Source organism: Cataglyphis hispanica, chromosome 7 (genome assembly GCF_021464435.1).
Source record: "Cataglyphis hispanica isolate Lineage 1 chromosome 7, ULB_Chis1_1.0, whole genome shotgun sequence".
NCBI lineage: Eukaryota > Metazoa > Arthropoda > Insecta > Hymenoptera > Formicidae > Cataglyphis > Cataglyphis hispanica.
In genome coordinates, this window is record NC_065960.1 from 5,891,494 (window position 1) to 5,912,235 (window position 20,742).

A 20,742-nucleotide genomic window follows, 5' to 3' on the forward strand; every position below is an offset into this window, starting at 1 on the left:
CCCTGATCTTTCAAATATTTTTATTCAAAATTCAGATAAAGAAATAAAAAATATTTTTAAAAATTTTTCATGTAACTTTCTAAAATTTACAAAAATTTTCAAAATTATCAAAGAGAGAATTTTACAAGGAATTCTCTGAATCCCAATAAAATTCCATGAAAATTCCATGTTTTTTTTTCAGGGAGAGTAAACATGCTGTAATTAATAGAGTTTTTGTTCTATTCACACTAAATCATAACAATTTCATCTAATAAAAAAAAAAACAGTTGTCAAACGTGTACGCAGTTTCATGGTCGAACTTTGGTGCATCGCTCTTTTATTCTCGTGAAGAATTGACCTCTCACATTTATCGTCTCCCAGCATTATGTTCCAGGATATATATCAAAATGTCAAATTTCTTACGATTAATGTGATCCGCAAAATGCAACGTCAACCTAGCCGCCGCTCGGGCGCAATGTCCTCTCTCTCAACCCTTTTTTCGTATTCTCACCCCCGCAGCTGACGAACTGACGGGATACCACCTGACGGTTACCACCCGGGACAGCTGTTCTCTCCCCTTCGCGGGGCCCGCGTGCACCGCCCTCCCTCCTCCATCGTCCCGCGCGCTGGCCCATGCGCGTCCAAAAAACCGAGACGATTTCATGTGGTGAAAAAAAAGGTCAAAAAACCGCAGGCTTCGTCCTGCCAAACGGCAGGATGTTCCATAGTGGAGACGAAAGGGGAGTCGCAATCGTCGATCATATACGATGATCAACTGTCGCGGAATTTTATCATCAATTTTTTTCACAATTTTATATGTAATATTATTAAAATTGTCACGAAAAACAGGCGTTTGTGAAATTAAAAAAAAAAGAATCATATTTTTTGTATCTTGCTAATTAAATTATTCAACGACAGAGGGCACGTTCATCTATCTTACTTTGGAGCAACCCCCGTTGCTCGACTCCTTCGAGTACCAACCAAGTCTTTCTCCCTCGACTCTGGCAACGATCGCGGGCGAACTGAAGGAGATCGACGAGCGTGGGTTTCGAGGATTGCGAGACGGTAAGAAAGAAAGCACATAGATTCACTTGGTAACAGCAGTCGGCGGGCTGCTTTGCCCCCCCGACTTATTTTTCGCTGGACGCAAACGTCGAAGACAACAAAAGTACCTCGACGGAGCAGATGCATGGCATGTGCTACGGACCGACACCAGATGCCCCATTGGCGTAGAGAGATCCCTCCGGACGACCCCGGTAAAGGTGTGTAGGGACGGCGCGCAATTCCTTTCAAGTTAGTCGCGTGCCATATCCACGAGTTCCCTCTTTTATACGTACGGCCCCCTTCTTCGGGTGCCAACGCATCGCGAGCCGTTACGGGGATGTTAAATTTGGGCGCTCAATTCCTTATCACGTAATCTCGTCTTTGGATTTCTCTTGCTTTATTATATATGGTATCGATTAATGTTCTTAAATGATGTATAAAATGTGTGTAATATATCGTTACATTCGCGACAAATTGGAACAGAAATTCTCCGGCAGCTTCTTTCTCAAACAATACTGAGAAAAATAGAATCAAATATATATATATATATATATATATGTTTATCAGCTCAGTTGACTGTGTTATTAAAAATTTTCCATTTTATTATAAAGGTGTTACATTTATATTTCATCACGTGGAAACGAAATGTGCGTATATATGTCCACTGTAACACCAAATATTTCAGAGAAGAGCTTTTAAATTTCATATTTTGTGCTCTTAATTATAATCAAAATCCAATAAAAAAATTTAAATTTAAATGTAAAAATTAAAAAGAATTAAAATTAAATTTGTTGAAAATGCTTAGAAATACGAGTTCTTACGAACACACATACTTCGGATATGTTTAAGGACTGGGAAGACGAGACGACGGGCTTAATTAACTTAGCGGTTGTTTATTTACTGGTCAGTGTTATCTACAGTGATTTATTGTAAAAGTAACAATAGTCGTGTATAAGTTAAAACGATATCATACATATTTACAGATTACTGCTCGATATGATCAATCGCGTGAGAGGAACGTCGATTATTTCCCGTAAAAAGGAAAAAAAAGAAAAAGAACTCTTAAAAAATTCTCCACAATTTGCTTCATGGTCATACATATCTCGAGTTTTTCCGCGCGATCGATTATGATATAAAGACTACGACAAGTGACACACGATCGAGGTCGATCATCGATCTTGAGTCACTGGCAAGATCAGTTTTATTTATCTTGTTTCATTTATCATAGCTTTTCCACTTTTCTTCTTTTTTTTTAATTTTTTTTTTTTTTTTAATGCCAGATCGATCCAATCCGCGGATCGATTCCGATCAATTTGTCGTATGAGCAACGATGATCGTTCGATCTAAGTAACGATCAAAATATGAAAGTTTGGACAATTTCACATTGAGCCTTCGCGTCTACGGCATTTAATTCGAACAGCTTTCCTTCTATTTTATTATGGGCTGGTTATCGAAGAACCACGTCAATGAGAAACATTATCGAGAAGAGCTCAGAATGAAATTTTGCAAACTTCTAGTTAGAGATGTAAATGTAAAAAAAAGTTTTTTTCCCATAAAAATGACTTTTTAATGAAAAAAAACGACAAGCTTCGTTTTTTTTAAATTATGTTTTTTTTTAGATATTTAATGTCTTCATAGTTTGATTACAACAAATTGATTTTTTATTATTTTTAATTTTTTTGACAATATATTTGAATTAATCATTATTATTTTAAATGTAGCTCGTATTCCAATTGCCTATATAATTATGTAATTATTATTTTTAATTAATAAAAATTTTTATTGTACATCTAATTGAAAATTATCCGAATGTTGAGTTTGATGTAATTTGCCGCAAAAGACTCATTAATCCATTAAAATTATTTTGAAAAAAAATTAATTAAAAATATAAAAACTTTAGTTTCTTTTCTTTTATTAAATTTTAATAAAAGAAGCTAATAAAAAAATATTTAAAAAATAATATATTTAAAAGAATAATTAAAAAAAAAAACAAAATTTGTTTTTCATGAAAAAAAACATACTTTTTATCAACTATTTTTTTTCTATTATAGAAAAATTTATAAAAAGAAAATGGTTTTTTTACATCTCTTCTAGTAATGATTCGTTGATCTACGACCGAATAAGTTCCTATCTAATCTCTGACAATGAGTTCTCGTTATCTTTCGCCTCTTATACGGATTATGTACAACATTTTTTCGGTATTAAAATGTTTCTCTCTTTCCTATTATCGACATATTAATATTTTCATGTACGATTTATCTAAAAATTGTTTTGCGCATAATTGCTGACAAAATGCAGCAATTTACAAAAAAAATCGTTTTCCTGAATTATTAAAAAAAAATTATTCGCACAAATATAATTTATGAAATTGTAGTTTTTGTTATTTTTATAAATGTTATTTTTCCATAAAAATTGTTTCGGATAATCGAGAATATTTTACAATATTCGGAAATCATTGACGCTAATCTCATATCTTTCTCATATCGAGTTTAAATATTTTCCTCTGTTTTCTGTTATCCTGCTCATCGTATTTCAACTCTTTCGATCTCGCTCTTTTTACTTACAGAGTAGACTAATCTAAGAATTTGTTCTAAGAATAGTCCTAGTTCTGATTCACCGGACGTTTTTCTACAGTTCACAATAATCCTAATTGAATATAGAAATTTTTTCTCTTAATGACGCCGGAAACTATCTTGACGTTTCCAGAGAGCAATTAACTGCTTGTTTGAAAAAGGAGGATATATCTTAATTTTTGATTAAGATATTCATTGTCAAACTTTGTTCTTAATGAAAAACGAACGCGCTCATATCGATCCAGCGTATGATCGCGTTCACTCAAAACTATAAAAATAAGATCAATGTTCGGTTACATTGACATTAAATTGAGAGCTTCATTCAAGATGAATGTTTAATAATCAATGCACTGTTTCGACAAAAGTAATGAATATATCGAGCGATATCTATTCGATTGTGCCTCAGCAGCGTAAGAAAATAGCAAAAATCGAGAGGAAAAACAAAGAAAAAGAGAGATAATAATAATATCGCATTATTTAATTATGATATTATAAATAAAAAACCGTGACTCGAAAAAAAAATTACAATTCTTCTTCTTCAAAGAAGAAAAAAATAAGAAAGCAAGCAGCCTTGCACAAACGACCTCACAACACACCGTCTTTATGCTCTCGCTCTTTATTTAAATAACAAGATTAATTTCTCCCAGATTTCTCGCTCTCGAAAGTTTCTCCGAAGAGACGCGCTGCAGGAGAAATAACTTTAATCGCTCACCGCCTTAATCCTGGAACCTCCATCAATCCAGAACCAGATTCATGTCTTGCGACTTGGTCTCCGTATATTCAGTATAATGAGCGGACGCCCTCTCCCTCTGCAGATCCAGGTGATTCTTCATGGCAACGACCGTGGGATGATGAGGCGGCAGCCCCTCGTCCTCGACGAGATATCGTAGGGCCTCTGTGGCGCAAGCGTCCCATCCGGTCGCCCAGGAGCTTGGATCCTGCTCCTGTTGGCTGCCGAAAGTCCTCACCGCCTGCGTAACTCCCGGATCATCTGTCCACCGGCGACGATCGAGGCTGGTAAAATCGAAGGATCGACTGTGTAGCCCCTGGCGATCATGACGAAAGTTTCCAAAGTTTCTGAACTTTGTAAAGTTTGCGTTCTGCTCGTCGAAAAAATGTTCGCGATCGATGTTGCTTTGATGAAGAGACGTTTCCACTTGATTCTGAAGGCAACCACGGCCGAGATAACTCGTATTCTGTAGTATCATTTCCACGCTATGAGTCGAGTCTGGATGCACAGCTCTATTGTTAGGGGCTGAAGACTGTTTCTGAGAGTACTTGAGTTCCTGGGCGAGCGAGGCGGCGAGCTGATGAAGTAACTTGGTATTCTCCGTCTGCTCGTCATCGTCCTCGAGCTCGTCGATGTCCACCTCGACGCCTTCGTCTTCCGATGATGACAGGAGATCCTCGTCGTCGTCTTCGTCCATGCCTAACAACGTCAGTAACCTCTCGGCGGCATCTACGCAAATTGCAAACGACCTAGTTATCTGTTAATGTAGAGAAATTAAATACGAAGATTAAAACAAAGATGAAAGCTTATTCGATAAAGAAAAAAGACCGACTCTGAATAGATAAGATATTTATAGTAAGAAAATTAACGAAATAAATTCCAAGACAATTTGCAAATCTCTAAAGAGAAAAATATTAAGAGATCAAAATATAATATATTTATCAAAAAAACAAGGAAATTAAAAGAGGATATTTTGAAAAACTTAATTTTATTAGAAAAAATTAAAAAATATGAAAGTAGTGTCATGTCAAAATTAAATATTTTAATTTTGCTGAAATTCATTTATTTCTTATAGGTCAGAAAAATATTAATTATTAATTTTTTATATAAATTCTATTCAGGTTTATTATCTCTAAAAATCGACCGTAAAAGCAGGCCGATTTCAAGACCCTCGCGCCATTTCATTCAAAATCTACAATTCTGTCAATTTTACAAATTTTTAAAAATTAAAATTAAAAATTAAAAAATGTATTAAAAATTTTAAAAAAATTTAATAAAAATTACTAAAAATTAAAATATATTCTTCAAACATCATTCTAAGAAAATGTAAAAAAAATCGATTTTTTAGCCTCCTAAAATAGACTGGATCATTTTTGGGAAAAAAAAAAAAACAGAGAAGAAAGTCTAGTTCTGGAAATGATGGAAGGATTCACCCCGCGGGAACCACGTCACCGGATGCCGGTCTCGAGATTCAAAATTCTCTCTCAAAAGAGATCAAGATTTTGCAGATTCATTACGCTTGATATTGAATCGAGAATGACTGAAGAAGGAGCGCCGTTATTGTAACAACCGGACCGCGCGCGATTCGATGAGCGAGACCGTCGCGAGGTCGACGGCCCGGTTTTGCCCGGTCCTGTGGGAATCCTGCCCCATAAACGTCCCACGGGAACTACCTGTCGTCCGAAACCAACACCCCGCGTAATATCCGCCGCCCTGCGAATCGTCCGAATTTCGCACGAGTCTCTCCTCTTTCTCATCTCCCTCGTTTGTGCGCGACATGTATGTATGTGCCTGTATGTGTGTTATAAATGCGATGCGGCACATCGACATCATATATATGTGTGCGTTAACACGCCGTTCACACACCATCGCGAAAACGAAAAGGTCGTTCGACGAGGGTAAGTTGAAGATACCTGTTCCTGGGAACGGGAGCGATTTCGATCGGAAGGTGGCGATCGATTAAATTGTACCTTCGGGCGCGGATACGAATAAAAAAAAAAAAACATAATACATCAGAGAGCCAATTAAGGTGTAATTACAAAGATTATTTAATCGAAGATAAGGAGAGGTGCAAAACAGTGCAAAACAATAAGATATGTATATTCTGGGAATAGTGTTAAAAGAATCTTGAAATATTTAACGCAATGTGATTTAATAAATGTAAATATAAATATCAAATTAAAATTTGAGACAATAAAAAAAAGATGTACAAAAATTTTATTTAAAAAATATAATCTCCAGCTTTAATTCTCACAAACTTAACATGTAAAATTTGATTATTTTTAACAGGTTTGAACTAACGTTAATAAGATGGTTAAAATTGGAAAAATTAAAATGTGTTTATGCACACACGCGCGCGCGCGCGCGCGCGCGCACACACACACACACACACACACACACACACACACACATATATATGTATGTATATGTATGTCAGTATATGTCTAAATTATTTCCATATTTTATTCTCGACATTGAATGTGTTCTGTCAACTTTTTTCAAACAGTCAAGCGTCGTATATGTTCTCTCTTCTTTCTTGATGATAATAGAAAAGTCTGGACCAGTCGCGAAAGCGAGTTCATTGATTTTTCTTTTTTTCAGTCATCTCTCTCTCTCTCTCTTCCTCCCTCCTTAAAAGACGCCAATGCGACTCTTTTTGCCGGACGTTCCCACAGGGATACCCGTATTTAAATGCCCTGTTCTCCTATAGTCTAAGGGACATGTAGTGAGGTTAGACTGGATTAGGTTAGGTTAGGTTAGGTTAGGCGACGATTTAAAAGGACTGAAAGGCGCCTAACGAACGAACCATTTGTTTCTAGTCAAAAAAATTATATATGGACCATAGGGTATAGTAAACTGCTACGGTATCATGCCATGATTGTTATGCACCAATTATTCCAACAACTTATTGAATATGTATTGTATGCATATATAAAAAGATGTGTATATTCTATTCAATGATTTACATAAAATACATATAATACATATGTATTTTGCTTACATAAGACAATAATTATTTTTAACATGTAATATTGTTTTTAAAATACTCGATGCTCTTTATACAGACAAATCCTAACTTAAAATTAAAAATTAAAAAAACAAATGTCTTTTTTCCCCATAATTCTAAAATATTCGATGCGTCTCTATTCACGCAAACCCTAACTTTCAATTAAAAATAAAAATAAATATAAATGTCTTTTTCGCATAAAATATGGGTTTTTTTGCAAAAAATGAACAGCCTCATTTATCTTAAAAAAATTTTTCATATAGTTTTTGTAACATTTTTGCTATCATTAAAAAGTACCGATGTCTTTTATACACAATTGATTTCCTCCGTCAATTCACAAATATAAGAATCTTCTAAATTAAAAACTAATTTTTTTATTTTTTTTATTTTAATTTTTTGAAAACAACTTAATGGATTAATGAATGCATAATAAACATTTTTATTATGCATCTATATAACTGAGAATTATTTAAATTTCGTATTTTTCGTCATGTAATTTGCCGCAAAAGTCCCGTTGAAATTACTTTCAAAAAAAGATAAATTAAAAACACAAGAATTTAATTTTTTTTATTATATTAACCAAAAATATACAAAAAATAATATATTTTTTTCGAACGTATTTTTTTTTGTATTAGAAAAAAAAGGCTTTTTTACATCTCCATTCGCAGCCATAAAAAATTGTTGTTCTCAATCGGCAATAATGACGTAATATATCACCGTTAAAACTATGTGTGGATCAACTGTTATCGTGACCAATCAATTGGCGTCTCATCGTGACGATCGTAAATTTATTTACGAGTGACATTACGATTTATACTGTTCAACGATATCGCCTGAAATTGCTCCGTCGAGAGAGGGCCATAATTCTCGTCGGTGAATAGAAATTCCTGTAGCTGCGCGTATACAGAAAGCCGACATTAGCATAGAGAATTCATATATTTCGGAAGAAGATCGGCGAGACACAAAGTTATTCCATCGAGCAGTAGCTGACTTATATTCCGTGATTAATGACATCGACCTAATAAATTTTAATGGCTCACTCGTTTCGCGAGTAAATACAAAGTTGCGCGATTGTACACCGGCCATCACCGAGCGATATCTACGTCATTTGCGCCTTATTAAAAGTTTTTAATCGAAGCGACTCGCAAAAGATTGCATTCCCGTCGCGCTTTCTGGCGAATCATTTTATCGCTATGAAAATCTCCCAATTCGCGGTGAGTTAATTGGATTTCTCATGCAAATAGAAGCAAGTTTTTTTTTTACATAGAAACAAAAAAAATGAAAAGTAAAATTTTAAGGGAGAAATATTCTTGTATAGGATTTATATTCTATAATTTATAAAAATTATTATGCGTTAAAACGTGTAATAAGATTTTATGTGAAAACATAAATTCAATTAATATATTTTGATTCTATTAAACGACTAATCCAACAATTTTTTCGCAAAATGACGACAACTCTCTAACGTTTTATTAACAAAGAGAAATTAGTGCGGCTATTCTCACGCTCGAAAAAACCGCTGAGGGAAAACGGCAGCATCCAACGTTATTATAAGAAACACCGCTGACGTTTTTCTTTTTCTTCTTTTTATAACGGGGCGCGAGTAAAGATTTTCTAGGGCACGAGAATCTCACTGGGACAGGTATATGCTCCCTTACGACGTCGTAAAATATTACTACTTTGTGTTCGAGACTAAGAGAGAAGGAAAAAAGAGTAAAGAGAGAAGGAAAATTTCCCGTATTCATGGGTGATTTCAATTTGTACCATATTACGATAGAATTTCGCAAAAAGGACAGTGACACATGGCAGAGATATATATGTGCTTTATTACGTAACTGAACAACAATGTAATTAGAAACGACAGGGGAAGAGCTGATGTAACGCGTAAACATAATTATCTTGTTCGGAACTCGCATTTTATGCGTGCTTCACTTAATAAAGCTTGTATTATAGACGTTATTTTCATTTTGGCACAAATCACACAAGTAAAAAATAAGAAAAGCATGCGAATACTTATATTTCTGAAAATCTAAATTTTTTTTAAATAATTTTAAGAAAATAAAATAAAATAGTTTATGTAAATTACGATTGATACTCGCTTTCATATTTTTAGTTTTAATTTAGTTTTAATTTATTTAATTATTAAATAATATTTTTAATGATTATTGCATTTTTTTCACTGAATAAATAAAATAAATAAATAAAATAAATAAATAAAAGAAATAAATAAAATCCTAATATTTAATGATCGAAACGTCTGGATTTAGTATAAAATGTTACAATATAATAATTAATAAATTAATAAAATATTACAATATAATATAATTAATGAACACACATGCATTGTCAACCTTATTCATTAGTTTTTCTACACTTTAAATTTTTGAATTTTTTTTATTTTGTAACTTGTATAAAAAAAAAATTTACTTTAATTTAATAATTTTGAGCTTGGATAGGTTTACAATTGTATGCAATTGTGTTAAAAATAAGATGTATCAAATTATAGAGAAACGGATACGTATTTGAATAATTCGAATATTTAAAATGAATTACCTCGTATTGTAGGGGAATTATCCGTAATGTCGGTAGCTAGATCAACAAAATCCTCCAATCCTCCACCATCTCCTCCGCAATCCATCATCGTGTCCTGCGCAAAAGAATATAGACAAAAAGAGAAATCTACTCCATATAAAGCGTGTTATAAAAATCGCGTTGAAAAATCAATAAAGCAAATAGATAAAATTTATATATTTATCATCACTTCGATTTGATTGCAATCGTATTGTCTGAAGCGAAACTGTCGGCGGAGAAAGAAATTATCCATAAATTGTTTCCAGAGAATCGCAGATCACTAAAACGTGCCTATTCGCGGTTTAAGCGATTTCTATTACGTCACAATTAAACTGCGAGCATGCCTGGAATTCAATTAAAATGTTCAAACAAAATTTTATTATCGCGATAAAATTTTATTTTAATTCATAAAATAAAATATTATATTATTGCTTACTGTTTGTTGTAATAAACTTAAAGTATTTAAATTATTTGTAATAAACTTATATAAATTATAAATATCATATTAATTGTGAAATAAATACGATAAAAAATACGAAGCTGCGATAAGTATAATAATTAAAAAGCAGTTAGAATTTTGCTAAGAACATGTTTCCAAAATTTGACGTAATCAATTTCGAGACTTGCAACGCGCCGTGTTGTAAATTATTGCAAACCAGTAACTACAGCATTATTAATACCGTCATTTATATAACTTTCGTGTAATATTGCACGCATTAACGATACTTGGAGTTGCCTCCAAACCGTCAATTTGCCGCAAAACTTAATGATTCGCAAGGAAACGCTATTAATTCGTTCGATCGAGAAAGGCTTTCGTCGAAATAATTATTGTTTATCGCATATAAAGATTACGATGGTTTCTCTCATCATCAATGATCGCGAGTCCTTTTTTTTTATCTCAAATTTACTAACTGCACGTTAAATGTCAAAATAAATCAAAATTAAAAAAAAATGATCTTTCTTTACTTCTTATTGTACTCCAAAATAGATTTATTCCAAAGTTCACTTTTTAGTATCTATTATAAAACATTTATGTATCATACATTTATCTCTTCATAAATATTCTAATAAGCAGTAGTTATTAGTATAGTTACGTAACACACGTATATAATCTTTGTTACATCAAGCTTTCAACTATTAACAGAATTCCTCAAGGCGTTCGTGCAACTCTACACATGGCACATTTCCAGCAATAACCATAAACGGATTAAACGGTAAAAAAAAAAATCGCCAGCACTTTCACTCGGGCTTTACGCGGCATAATAAGCATAATAGAAATTCTCTTATAGCAATATATTCGGCTTTTTTTCTAACAATTTGGATTTTTTCTAACGATTGACTACCGACCGAGAGACAGGGGTTTACGATCGACCTTGGCTCTTTACAAGATATTCGAAATTTTTTTGTCTCCCGAGTCGAAAAAAATACGCAGGCAGGTAAACTGTAATTGTTTATCCAGTGACCCAGTGGTCGGGGCAATAAACGGGAGGGAAACGGAACCGCGAACACAAGTAATTGCATTGTATAGAAATGTGGAAGGAGCGTGTCCGTTTGTAACGCAGGAAACATACGAGAATCGATTTCTGTACAATGCTTAAGCTCAAGACGCCAAGGTTACGCCAAGAGCCATCTCCTCTGAGAAGAAAAGGAAGAAAATTGAAAAGGGTTTTTCTGGCGGGAAGAAACTAACTCTTGCCCCCGACAATACGCCGATGAATTTCCTCGGGGACGGGTGAAAGCGAGAACGCACTCGTGAAAGTTTGCGGAATGGAAATTAAAACGATCGCGCCGCCGGTCGTGACGGAAACTTAAAAACGAAAATAGCATCGTAAATAAAAAAAAAAACAAAATTGTGCAAATTAGAAACTTGCACATTGCTTCCTCATAATTTCATTTCCTTCCCTTTATAATATCAATAAATATGTCTCATGTAAAAATATTTAGCCCGATATCTCAAAATTTGCGGAAGTTAGAGCAACACCCTTTCTTTGAAAGATTCAAAATTTTATAAAACAAATAATCCCTTTCACCGATCCTAACCAAATTCAATACCCAACCAACCTTTAATGATACTCTATTCATATAAAAAAATTTAGCCCGAGAAGCATATCCTTTTTATGCACATACACACGCATACGGACATTTTGTAAAAATAAAAATGTAATTTTTTGACGTTTCAGAACATTCTGAATACATTGGCATTAAAATTAAAAAAAAAAAAAATTTCATGAAAACAACGCTTTATGAGGAAGCAAAAGAAAGGAGATAGAAAAATGGAAACGATCAACCTTCTGCGCGATCTTTCATTGCAGTTTTAAACCGAGTTCCACTCGATGAAATGTAAAGTCTGGTTAAAGTCCTACATACAATCGCGATTAAATATTCATCGTGTAATTAATATTCTCGACCTACATACATACGACCGACGATGTTAGCGATGTTTCCGCGATAATAGGATCAAATTATAGCTTCGGTTATAGCTTCGGCAACAATGTATTTAACGCGCACACCGGTTCGTATAAATTAATATGCATTACTCGAGATTTCACGCCCAAGTCATTCTAACGTCGATTAAGATCGAAAATAGTTGTACTGAAAATATCAAAAAAAGCTTCGATCGACTTCGTCTCGTTCGTTGCATACATAATTATCGCCATTAATGAAAAATAAATTTTAATGATAAAAATTATAGTCATAACTTAATAATGCTTCGAATCGATACATTCGCGACTTCTCGTCGCTAATTGCATCGATATGGAAATTTATTGTAAAACGAGCGCGGATATTCGAACTTGCGCGCTTGATCTGCGTCTTGGCGAGATCAAGGGATCGCGATATAATCGGTGTATGCAAACGAGAAGTGAAAACAAGATTTTGCATTGTGTATAAATTTTCGCCGTCAAGGCTTCCTCCGGATCGTCGAGGAGATAATCGAACGGAAAGGCTAAAATATAGCAAACGCAAAAGCTCCGATAACGTCTTTGTCGTTTGATATTCTTTCTTAAGTCTCTTCGATTAAATCGACACGCGCATGCAAATTCGGACTCGGTGCATCGCGTTCGTATTATCGAGCATAATTGAGGCGGCCAAAGTTACACTTTAATCAATACGCGAAATCGAGGAGCGTAAATAGATCTCGAGGTCGTCTTTCTCTCTCTTTCTTTTTGCCATTCCGAAGCTTCGCCTCGGGAAGGTGAATGGACCAATCCGAACGTAAGGTGCATTTGCGATGCATATTGCCAATTATCGAATCGTTTGGCCGATGTATGCAAATCTCGGAGAATTCGAAGAAAAATTTATTTACTTTTGTAAAGCAAGAATCATAAACGTGCTTTAATGAGTTTGCGCAATTGATACACGGAAACGAAAACGCACAATTTACGGACGTCGCCTCTTCGTGACGGCCATTCGGATATTCGGGCCATCGATCGCGAGTAAAACGCGAGTGTTTAGTTAACGGGTCGCAGACACGCCCGGTTATCTCCGGCCAACTGTAGAGAATAATCGATTACAGTGATTGTATTACGGCAAAAAAAATATTTGAGATATATGGTTGTGATAAAATTTAAGAAATATAAAAAATCAAAAATGTTTACATCAGCACGTTCAGAATTAAAATTATATGTATAAATATATAGAAATTAATTAATTATACAATCTTCTATTATTACATTTTTGTGTCCCCTTTTTTTATTAAAATCTTTTAGGATATTTACTTGTTTAATTCTTGATTAACGAAAATAATTATAATAAATAAATCATAATAAATCGTAAAAATATCATAAATAAATCACAATAAAAAAATAAATCAGAAATAAATCATAATAAAAAATTAATAGTAAATAAGTAAATAATAAAAATAATTTAATATTGCATTTTTGTTGACCAAAAAATATTGAAAATAAATCTATCTATTTTGAATCAACACAAACCGCATTTGAATGATCGATTTGTGCCATGCCAGATAGCGCAAACCTATTTTATAAACGTTCTATAAATATCCTTCAGTGAATATTTGAATATTTTAATAAAGCGAAAAAATCTATGAATCTACATAGAATTTCAAAATGAGACCGTTCTAAATACAATGTTCTGAGCAGATTTTTAAAATATTCTTTTAACATGAAAATATTCTACAAAGATTTATAGTTAATTTTGATAAGAATATCCTTAAAATAGTATATTTGACGCTAAATAGAATAGTCCAAAAATATATTGTGCTATCAGGGAAATGATAAAAGCGGACGCGATTCAATTAGGTAAATTGATTTGCCAGCTTCATCTTTCAACACCTCTTTCATGTAAAAGCGATTTTTATCTCGCCCTCGAAAATGGCATGCAAATCAATGCGAAACAACAACTCTTACATTTTTTTTGCAAGAGTTTTTGCTGAACTTTGTCTCGCGCAAATTAGCAATTTGCCTAATTAAAACGCAAACCGAGTAGCGACTCCATCATCTTACAAATATGTATAACAAACCACACGTGTCGCATTACTAATATATTTAAATTATCATTATTATAAATTATTGTTTTAATTAATATTATTTACATTAATTATATAATATAATATTATATAATTTATTAATTTAAATAATATTGTATTAATTTAAAAAATAATTTAAAAATACAAAATAATACTATTTAAATTAATAAAAATAAATTTATTAAAAAAAATAATAATAATATTTAAATTAATATTAAAATATTAAATATTTCTTTCGAAAAGTGTTGAAATAATTAACGATAATAAACCCTGTGCGGAAATCAAGCGTTTGAAAAAAAAAAAGAGAAAAACAAGACTAATTGAATCTCATAAAGCCAGTTTTATTCTCAAAGGGGGAAAGTAATTAAGAATCTTGGAGATCGGATCGACTTGGACACTTTGAGAAAAGAGACAAATCTCCCGGAGACGAATCTATTCGATTTCGCTCGGATATGCATATCCTTACAACGAGTATTTCTCTTCAGCCTCTCTCGTCTTTATCGAGACACAGGGATATAAATAGAACGAGAAGGCAGAATAACTACAGCACGTACAGTACGCTAGTAAAGGGACACGTTTGACCACTTCGGTGCAGTCATCTCCACGTTGGTTGCCAGGCGAACGGATGTAAGGTGCCAAGGAGACGATTCCGAATTCAAAGAGCGCCGCGCGACTTGAAATGGGTGGTCCTAAAAGAGTACAGGGAATTTCGAGGAAAACTCAACGGAGTCGTATGTATCTCGAGATTTAAACGGAGACATGAATGAATAAATGAATTGCTTATATTTTGTAAACGATACGCGAGCGGCATTCGAGTTGAGTTTGATCCTCGAATATATCTTGGTATTATAATTAAATACAAAATCTATAAATCGATTTTTACGAGTCAGTTATACTATAGTTAATCATGTTTTATTTGTGTCGAAAATATGTGTATGTGAGTGTGTGTGTGAGAGAGAGAAATATCTTCATGAATCATTATTTCTATTTTTATTATTAATTTTTAATTATAAATAAATTAATCAAAATAAATAATAAATCATAATAAGAAATCATAAATACATCGCAATAAAAAATAAGTCATAAATAAATCATAATAAAAAATAAATAACAAATAAATCGTAATGAATAAGTAATAATCACCGCTTGATGACAATCAGATTAATGCTTCTAAGATACTCTATGTATTCGATGAAAAGCAAAAAAAATCTAATATAAACTTTTCATCTTTGTAAGAACAAGATCTAACTTTTTGCCGTTCTCATTTTCAAGAATACTAAAAGAATTCTAAATTAAATTCGAACAGGATTTAACGAGAGATAACGTAAAGAAAAAAGAGAAATCATGTTATCCTACTAATAATTATCCTATCTGTAAATTAGCGCAACAAAATAAGGAGAATCAATTCTAATTAATATTTTTATTTGTTATTTTTTTGGCAATCTTTTAATAACAATTCTGCATATTTTATTAATCCGTTAATTGGAACCTTCCTTTAGCGAAACATTATTTTTTTAAAGAAACTTACAGAGCAACAAATTTTTCTCTTTGGCAACTTTTTAGCAACAAATATTAATTACATTAGAATTGATTCTGCTCATTTTGTTCCGCTAACTTGTAAGACGTAAGAGAAATCGTAAAGCGAAGAACTTGGAGGAGAAATGATCAAAGTTTCAGAGAATTGTTGAAGCAAACTCGAGATTTATTCCGTTCGTTGTAATAAATATACGAATATCGAAACGGCGAAAAAAGAAAGCAGACGAAGTACCGAGAGAGCAACCCCTACATTTTATGCAAGATTGCATTTCTCGAAAGATATTTCTTTCCCTCAAAGTTCCGTAGGAGCGCATGGACATCGGGAATGCAGTTAACTGCAGAAAAGGGCGCAATGGGATTCAATTTGAAATTCTAATTCGCCCCCATCCGTCGTTCCGATAGAATTTTAAACGAGAAAACTCTCGCGGCGAGATGACTCGCAGCGCGCGAAGAGAGAGAGAGAGAGAGAAAGATCGAAGTTGAGAGATAAATAACTAAGTAGACGTCGAGCAAACGAGAGAAAAGAGGGCTTAGAATTCATAAAGCAGATCTAAGATTCGTAAACACGATATTACAGTTACCGCGATCAAAATGCACGCGATGATAAAAGAGAGAAAGAGAGAGGGAGAGAGAGAGAGAGAGAGAGGGGGGGGAGAGGAAAGAAAACATTGCGATAAAGATGATGATTTTCTCAGGCAGCGATCGATGTAATTCTATAGTGTCGGATGAAAAGAGGGTAATAACAACGGACGCTTAAATCGATATACGCGTCCCTTTCTACCATTAATAACACTCGGCTGGGTTCGGAACACACCGAACGGTGCGGCTGAGAGGAAAAGAGTTGCCACCATAATCCACCCTCGCGTCCCATAAATCGCGCACATCGCGCGGATAGAATCAGAATTATTATCGCTGCTGGTAGATACGCGAGCTCTTTGCTCAAATGGAGATTTAAGAGCCCAGTTTACTTTAAAGGGTCAAAGAAAATCAATGTTTCTTTTTTATATTTTCTGAAAGTATAAAAGAATATCCTTCAAACTTTATCGAAAATTTTTTTTGTAAAATTTGACGGAGTTATAAGACTTTGAATAGGATGGCGCGAATTTTGAAATAGACTTGCAAAACTTTAAATGCGTTTTTCTCAAAACATTGTTTTCAAAGTCGATGTGACAGATATCTAGAAAATTAATGGATCGAATGACTTTTATTTATTTATTTTTTTTTTTTTAATAAAAGGGGACACTTTTGCGGAGATATTGAACTTAAATAAAATTTAAAAAATTAATAATTAATATTATTCTAATCTTTAAGAAATGAATAAATCTCAGCAAAATTTAAATATCTAGTTTTAAAATAACTTTATTATTTTTCAAATAATTTTTCTACTAAAATTCTCTACAAAAATCTCTACATTTTCTCTAATAAAATTTGATTCAATATATCCTGCTATTATAAATATCCTCCAGAATAAAACTAGATTAAATTTATTTCAAACAATTGTACATAAGCAGCATCTTGTCATACTGTCAAACTATGCATTTTCGAACATTCTATGCTTAGAGGTTCGAACAAAAAAATTTAAATATCCAAGAATTAAAAATATTGACACATTTAAATATCAATAAAAACAAACATATGTAAAATAAAAAGAAAATCAATTTCAAATATTTTTCAGAAACTTCTAAAAATAATAATTTTTGATACTGCTAGAGTAGATTAGGTTCTTATTGAATATTAATCATTGAGCAGAATTTGATATGTCAAACGCCAAGAAGATCAATTTCTTACATATTCTATCGCCGTATCTTTTTACATACAAAACTCTCTATATGTATATAACAGTATCGCTTTCTAATACACGGAACGAAAAAGCGATCGAGAGAAATGACGAGCGATTATTATCCAAAGCCATTGATTCTCGCGAAAAGAAAAAAAAAAAAAAAGAAACAAGGATTTGTTTCGCGCAATCGCACGAAAAACGAATGAGCATGCAAGGCAGAGAACGAATAAAAAAAGGCCAATTCGCAATCGATTTCGGGCAGGTGCAAAGAGGGTTTTGGCAGCGATGCGATCGTAAATACAGGTGATTATCGCTCTCGAATTTTTCCGAGAATATCCGACGGAGGGAATAGAAGAGCTGTATGAGGATTATACGAATTACGAACTCTTTTCACTCTAGGAAAATCGTCAAATTGACGATTAAGATGTCAATGACACAAATGACATATATGCAACATACAAGTGCTATTTGTATGCTTTATCGGGTGAGTTAATCAGTGGAAACAATCTGTATCAACATCGCTGTAATTCAGCACGATTAAGTTAGTATGGAGTAAAAATGTTAGGAGATTTTTCTATTTGCTCATCTCAGGTCCTCGTTATCATCCTTATCACTTGCGGTATTGTTTTATTGTTATACTATCATTATATTATTCCATATTTTATTTTATTTTTTTTTTATTAACGATAAGAGATTAGTAATTATAATGTTTGTTCAATTTCAAATTAGATAATGAACACACTCGCAAATTTTAAAAGCTATATTTTACATGTCCAAATGACAGAATTTTCTTTACGTCTTCTTTAGCTTTTCTTCAGAATGACTTTTGTTTGGCAAAAATATATTAAGAAGAATTACTATTTATGACATGTCTCTTCAATTTATATCAAGTCTTAATTTAAAATTCCATTAAAGTTTAAAATTTATTTTTAATCATTATTTTTGTCTGTGAATAATTACGTAAATATATATTTATCGAGAAGAAGAGACAGTTCTTCGAAAGATTGAAAGAATCTTAAGAAAGAGACATCCGCTCGATGAACATCGTTAACAGCACTTTCTCGGAGCGATTTAAATAAAAATGCGCTGTGGCAACACCTTGTTCTGGGAGCTTAAAGCGTTCACTCGTGAACGTCGCGGAAGCGCACGGCACATTAACCTGAAAGATCGCGCGAGTCGCGGGAATGCGAGCCGATTGATATCGGCGATTACATACCTCTGACAAGGCGTCCTCCATCATTTCGCTCGTGTCCCTCATGACTCCCGATGGAAACTAGCACCGACAACAATCACTCAACGCCCACGTTCTCTCTACTCCTCTCTTCTCCGTGAGAGAGAGAGACTCTTCTTCCGTCTCACTCTCTCTCTCTCTCCTTTTATCTTCCTCCGCACTCTTCTCTCGCACCCAACGTGTTCCTCCTCTCTTTACTTGCTTCGTTATCTCTTCTCTCGCTTGTCGAGAAAGAAAGAGAGAGATATATATATATATAAATATATATATATCAGCTATCCGCAACGAGAAGGCACGATGACAAGTGCTCGCGGGCCACTCGCTCCAGCACCGAAGAGGAATTCCGTGACGTCACGAGCAATACATCTCTGCCATCGTCAGCAGGCGGGCGATCTCGCGGATGCCGAGACTTCTATCGCTGTTACGACTTTTGACGGATCGATCGTATCGTCTCTCCTGGGACCGCTCAGCGCCTCCTCTCCACCTCGTCGCAGAATTCTCGGCGAAATATGGCTGGCCGCGAAATAATATTTCGCGCGATTCTACCGAGTCGTATACGATATTACGCGCGACGAGTTCTTCCTTCGAGAGGTGTTTTCGGGCACCTCTTGCAGCGTTCACCACGCGCTACCGGCTCCCCGATCCATCGTAGTGCGCGACTTCGGAGACACTAAACGGCCGCGCGCGCGCGCTGCCAGGTAAAGCCGAGTGCTGGGTGCTGGCAGGTCGAGACCCTCCTGCCAGAAGGCAGATCTGCCACCATGACAGCCGTCGTCGGCGCACGCTCGTCCTTTTCCGTCTCTCTCTGTCTCTCTTCCTTATCCCTCTTACCCTCGCCCGATTCCGACCGAGTGCGCAGGGTCGAACGTCGATGGGTTTTTTCCTCTTTTCATTGAAGAAATGTCAAAATGAAGAAATGTCAAAATGAAGAAAATGTCAAAATGAAGAAATGTCAAAATGAAGAAATGTCAAAATGAAGAAATGTTAAAATAAAGAAGTGTCAAAATAAAAATACGTCAAAATGAAGAAAAGTCAAAATATAGAAATGCCAAAATGAAGAAATGTCAAAATGAAAATATGTCAAAATGAAGAAAATGTTAAAATTTCACATTGTACATAACAATAATCGCTTTATCTCGCAATTCTTCATATAATTAAGTTACACACACGAGTGAAGTAGAATGAGACGAAAACTTCTTGGCGAAGTTAATTTCATCGACTAGATGAGATTGGCACCCCGTCAATGCATGACGGCACTGGCGATATCTCGGCCCAGTCTCTTCGTTCAACCTTCATTCACGCGCTCCGTTCATCTCCGCTCACGCTTTATCTCCCTTTCTCCTCCTCCTCCTTCTCTGAATCTCGCACGCTGGTCGCGCGACTTGACAGCGCAGCTGCCTCCGCCTCTTGCTCGCCAGACGTCGCGCCATCGCGGCCTCTTCATTGTCGTCGCGACGCTATCGCGGACGCTCGCGAGACATCTGGCGATATCAGACAGCACGTACACGCATTATGCTCTCTCGTTATGGCAAAAATTACGATACAATGCATTAGATACACATTTAGATGTACAGGGGCATTTAAAGTGTTTCAAGATGTTTTTTCCGAAACTTGATATCGTAAAAAAAATTTTTTTGACAAAATTTATAGAGTCTTAAGAGAAAGAAAAATCATTAATCTTGAATTTTAATTAAAATTATTTTCCAGGTCATGTGAAAATCAACTTATTATTAATTATTTTTAAATAAAATCACCCTCTAATTTTTATATAAATAGATTCCCTGCAATAATTGGCGTAAAAGGTT

At 34.2% G+C, this 20,742-nt stretch overlaps 1 protein-coding gene across 2 annotated transcripts; it reads right to left on the minus strand.

Moving 5' to 3' along the window:
- Positions 1-1,896: 1,896 nt before the first annotated feature.
- LOC126850851 (uncharacterized) lies at positions 1,897-19,702 on the minus strand. 2 transcript variants are annotated; one of them, XM_050594248.1, is made up of 3 exons: positions 18,923-19,702; positions 9,887-9,980; positions 1,897-5,055 (listed from the first exon to the last, which is right to left on the minus strand). In XM_050594248.1, exons 1-3 carry the CDS (start codon positions 18,962-18,964, stop codon positions 4,331-4,333), a joined length of 861 nt encoding a protein of 286 aa, XP_050450205.1. In that variant the 5' UTR covers positions 18,965-19,702; the 3' UTR covers positions 1,897-4,330. The 2 variants fall into 2 exon arrangements, with proteins under 2 accessions (XP_050450205.1, XP_050450206.1); XM_050594249.1 differs by lacking the exon at positions 9,887-9,980 and having other exon boundaries at positions 18,923-19,701.
- Positions 19,703-20,742: the final 1,040 nt, after the last annotated feature.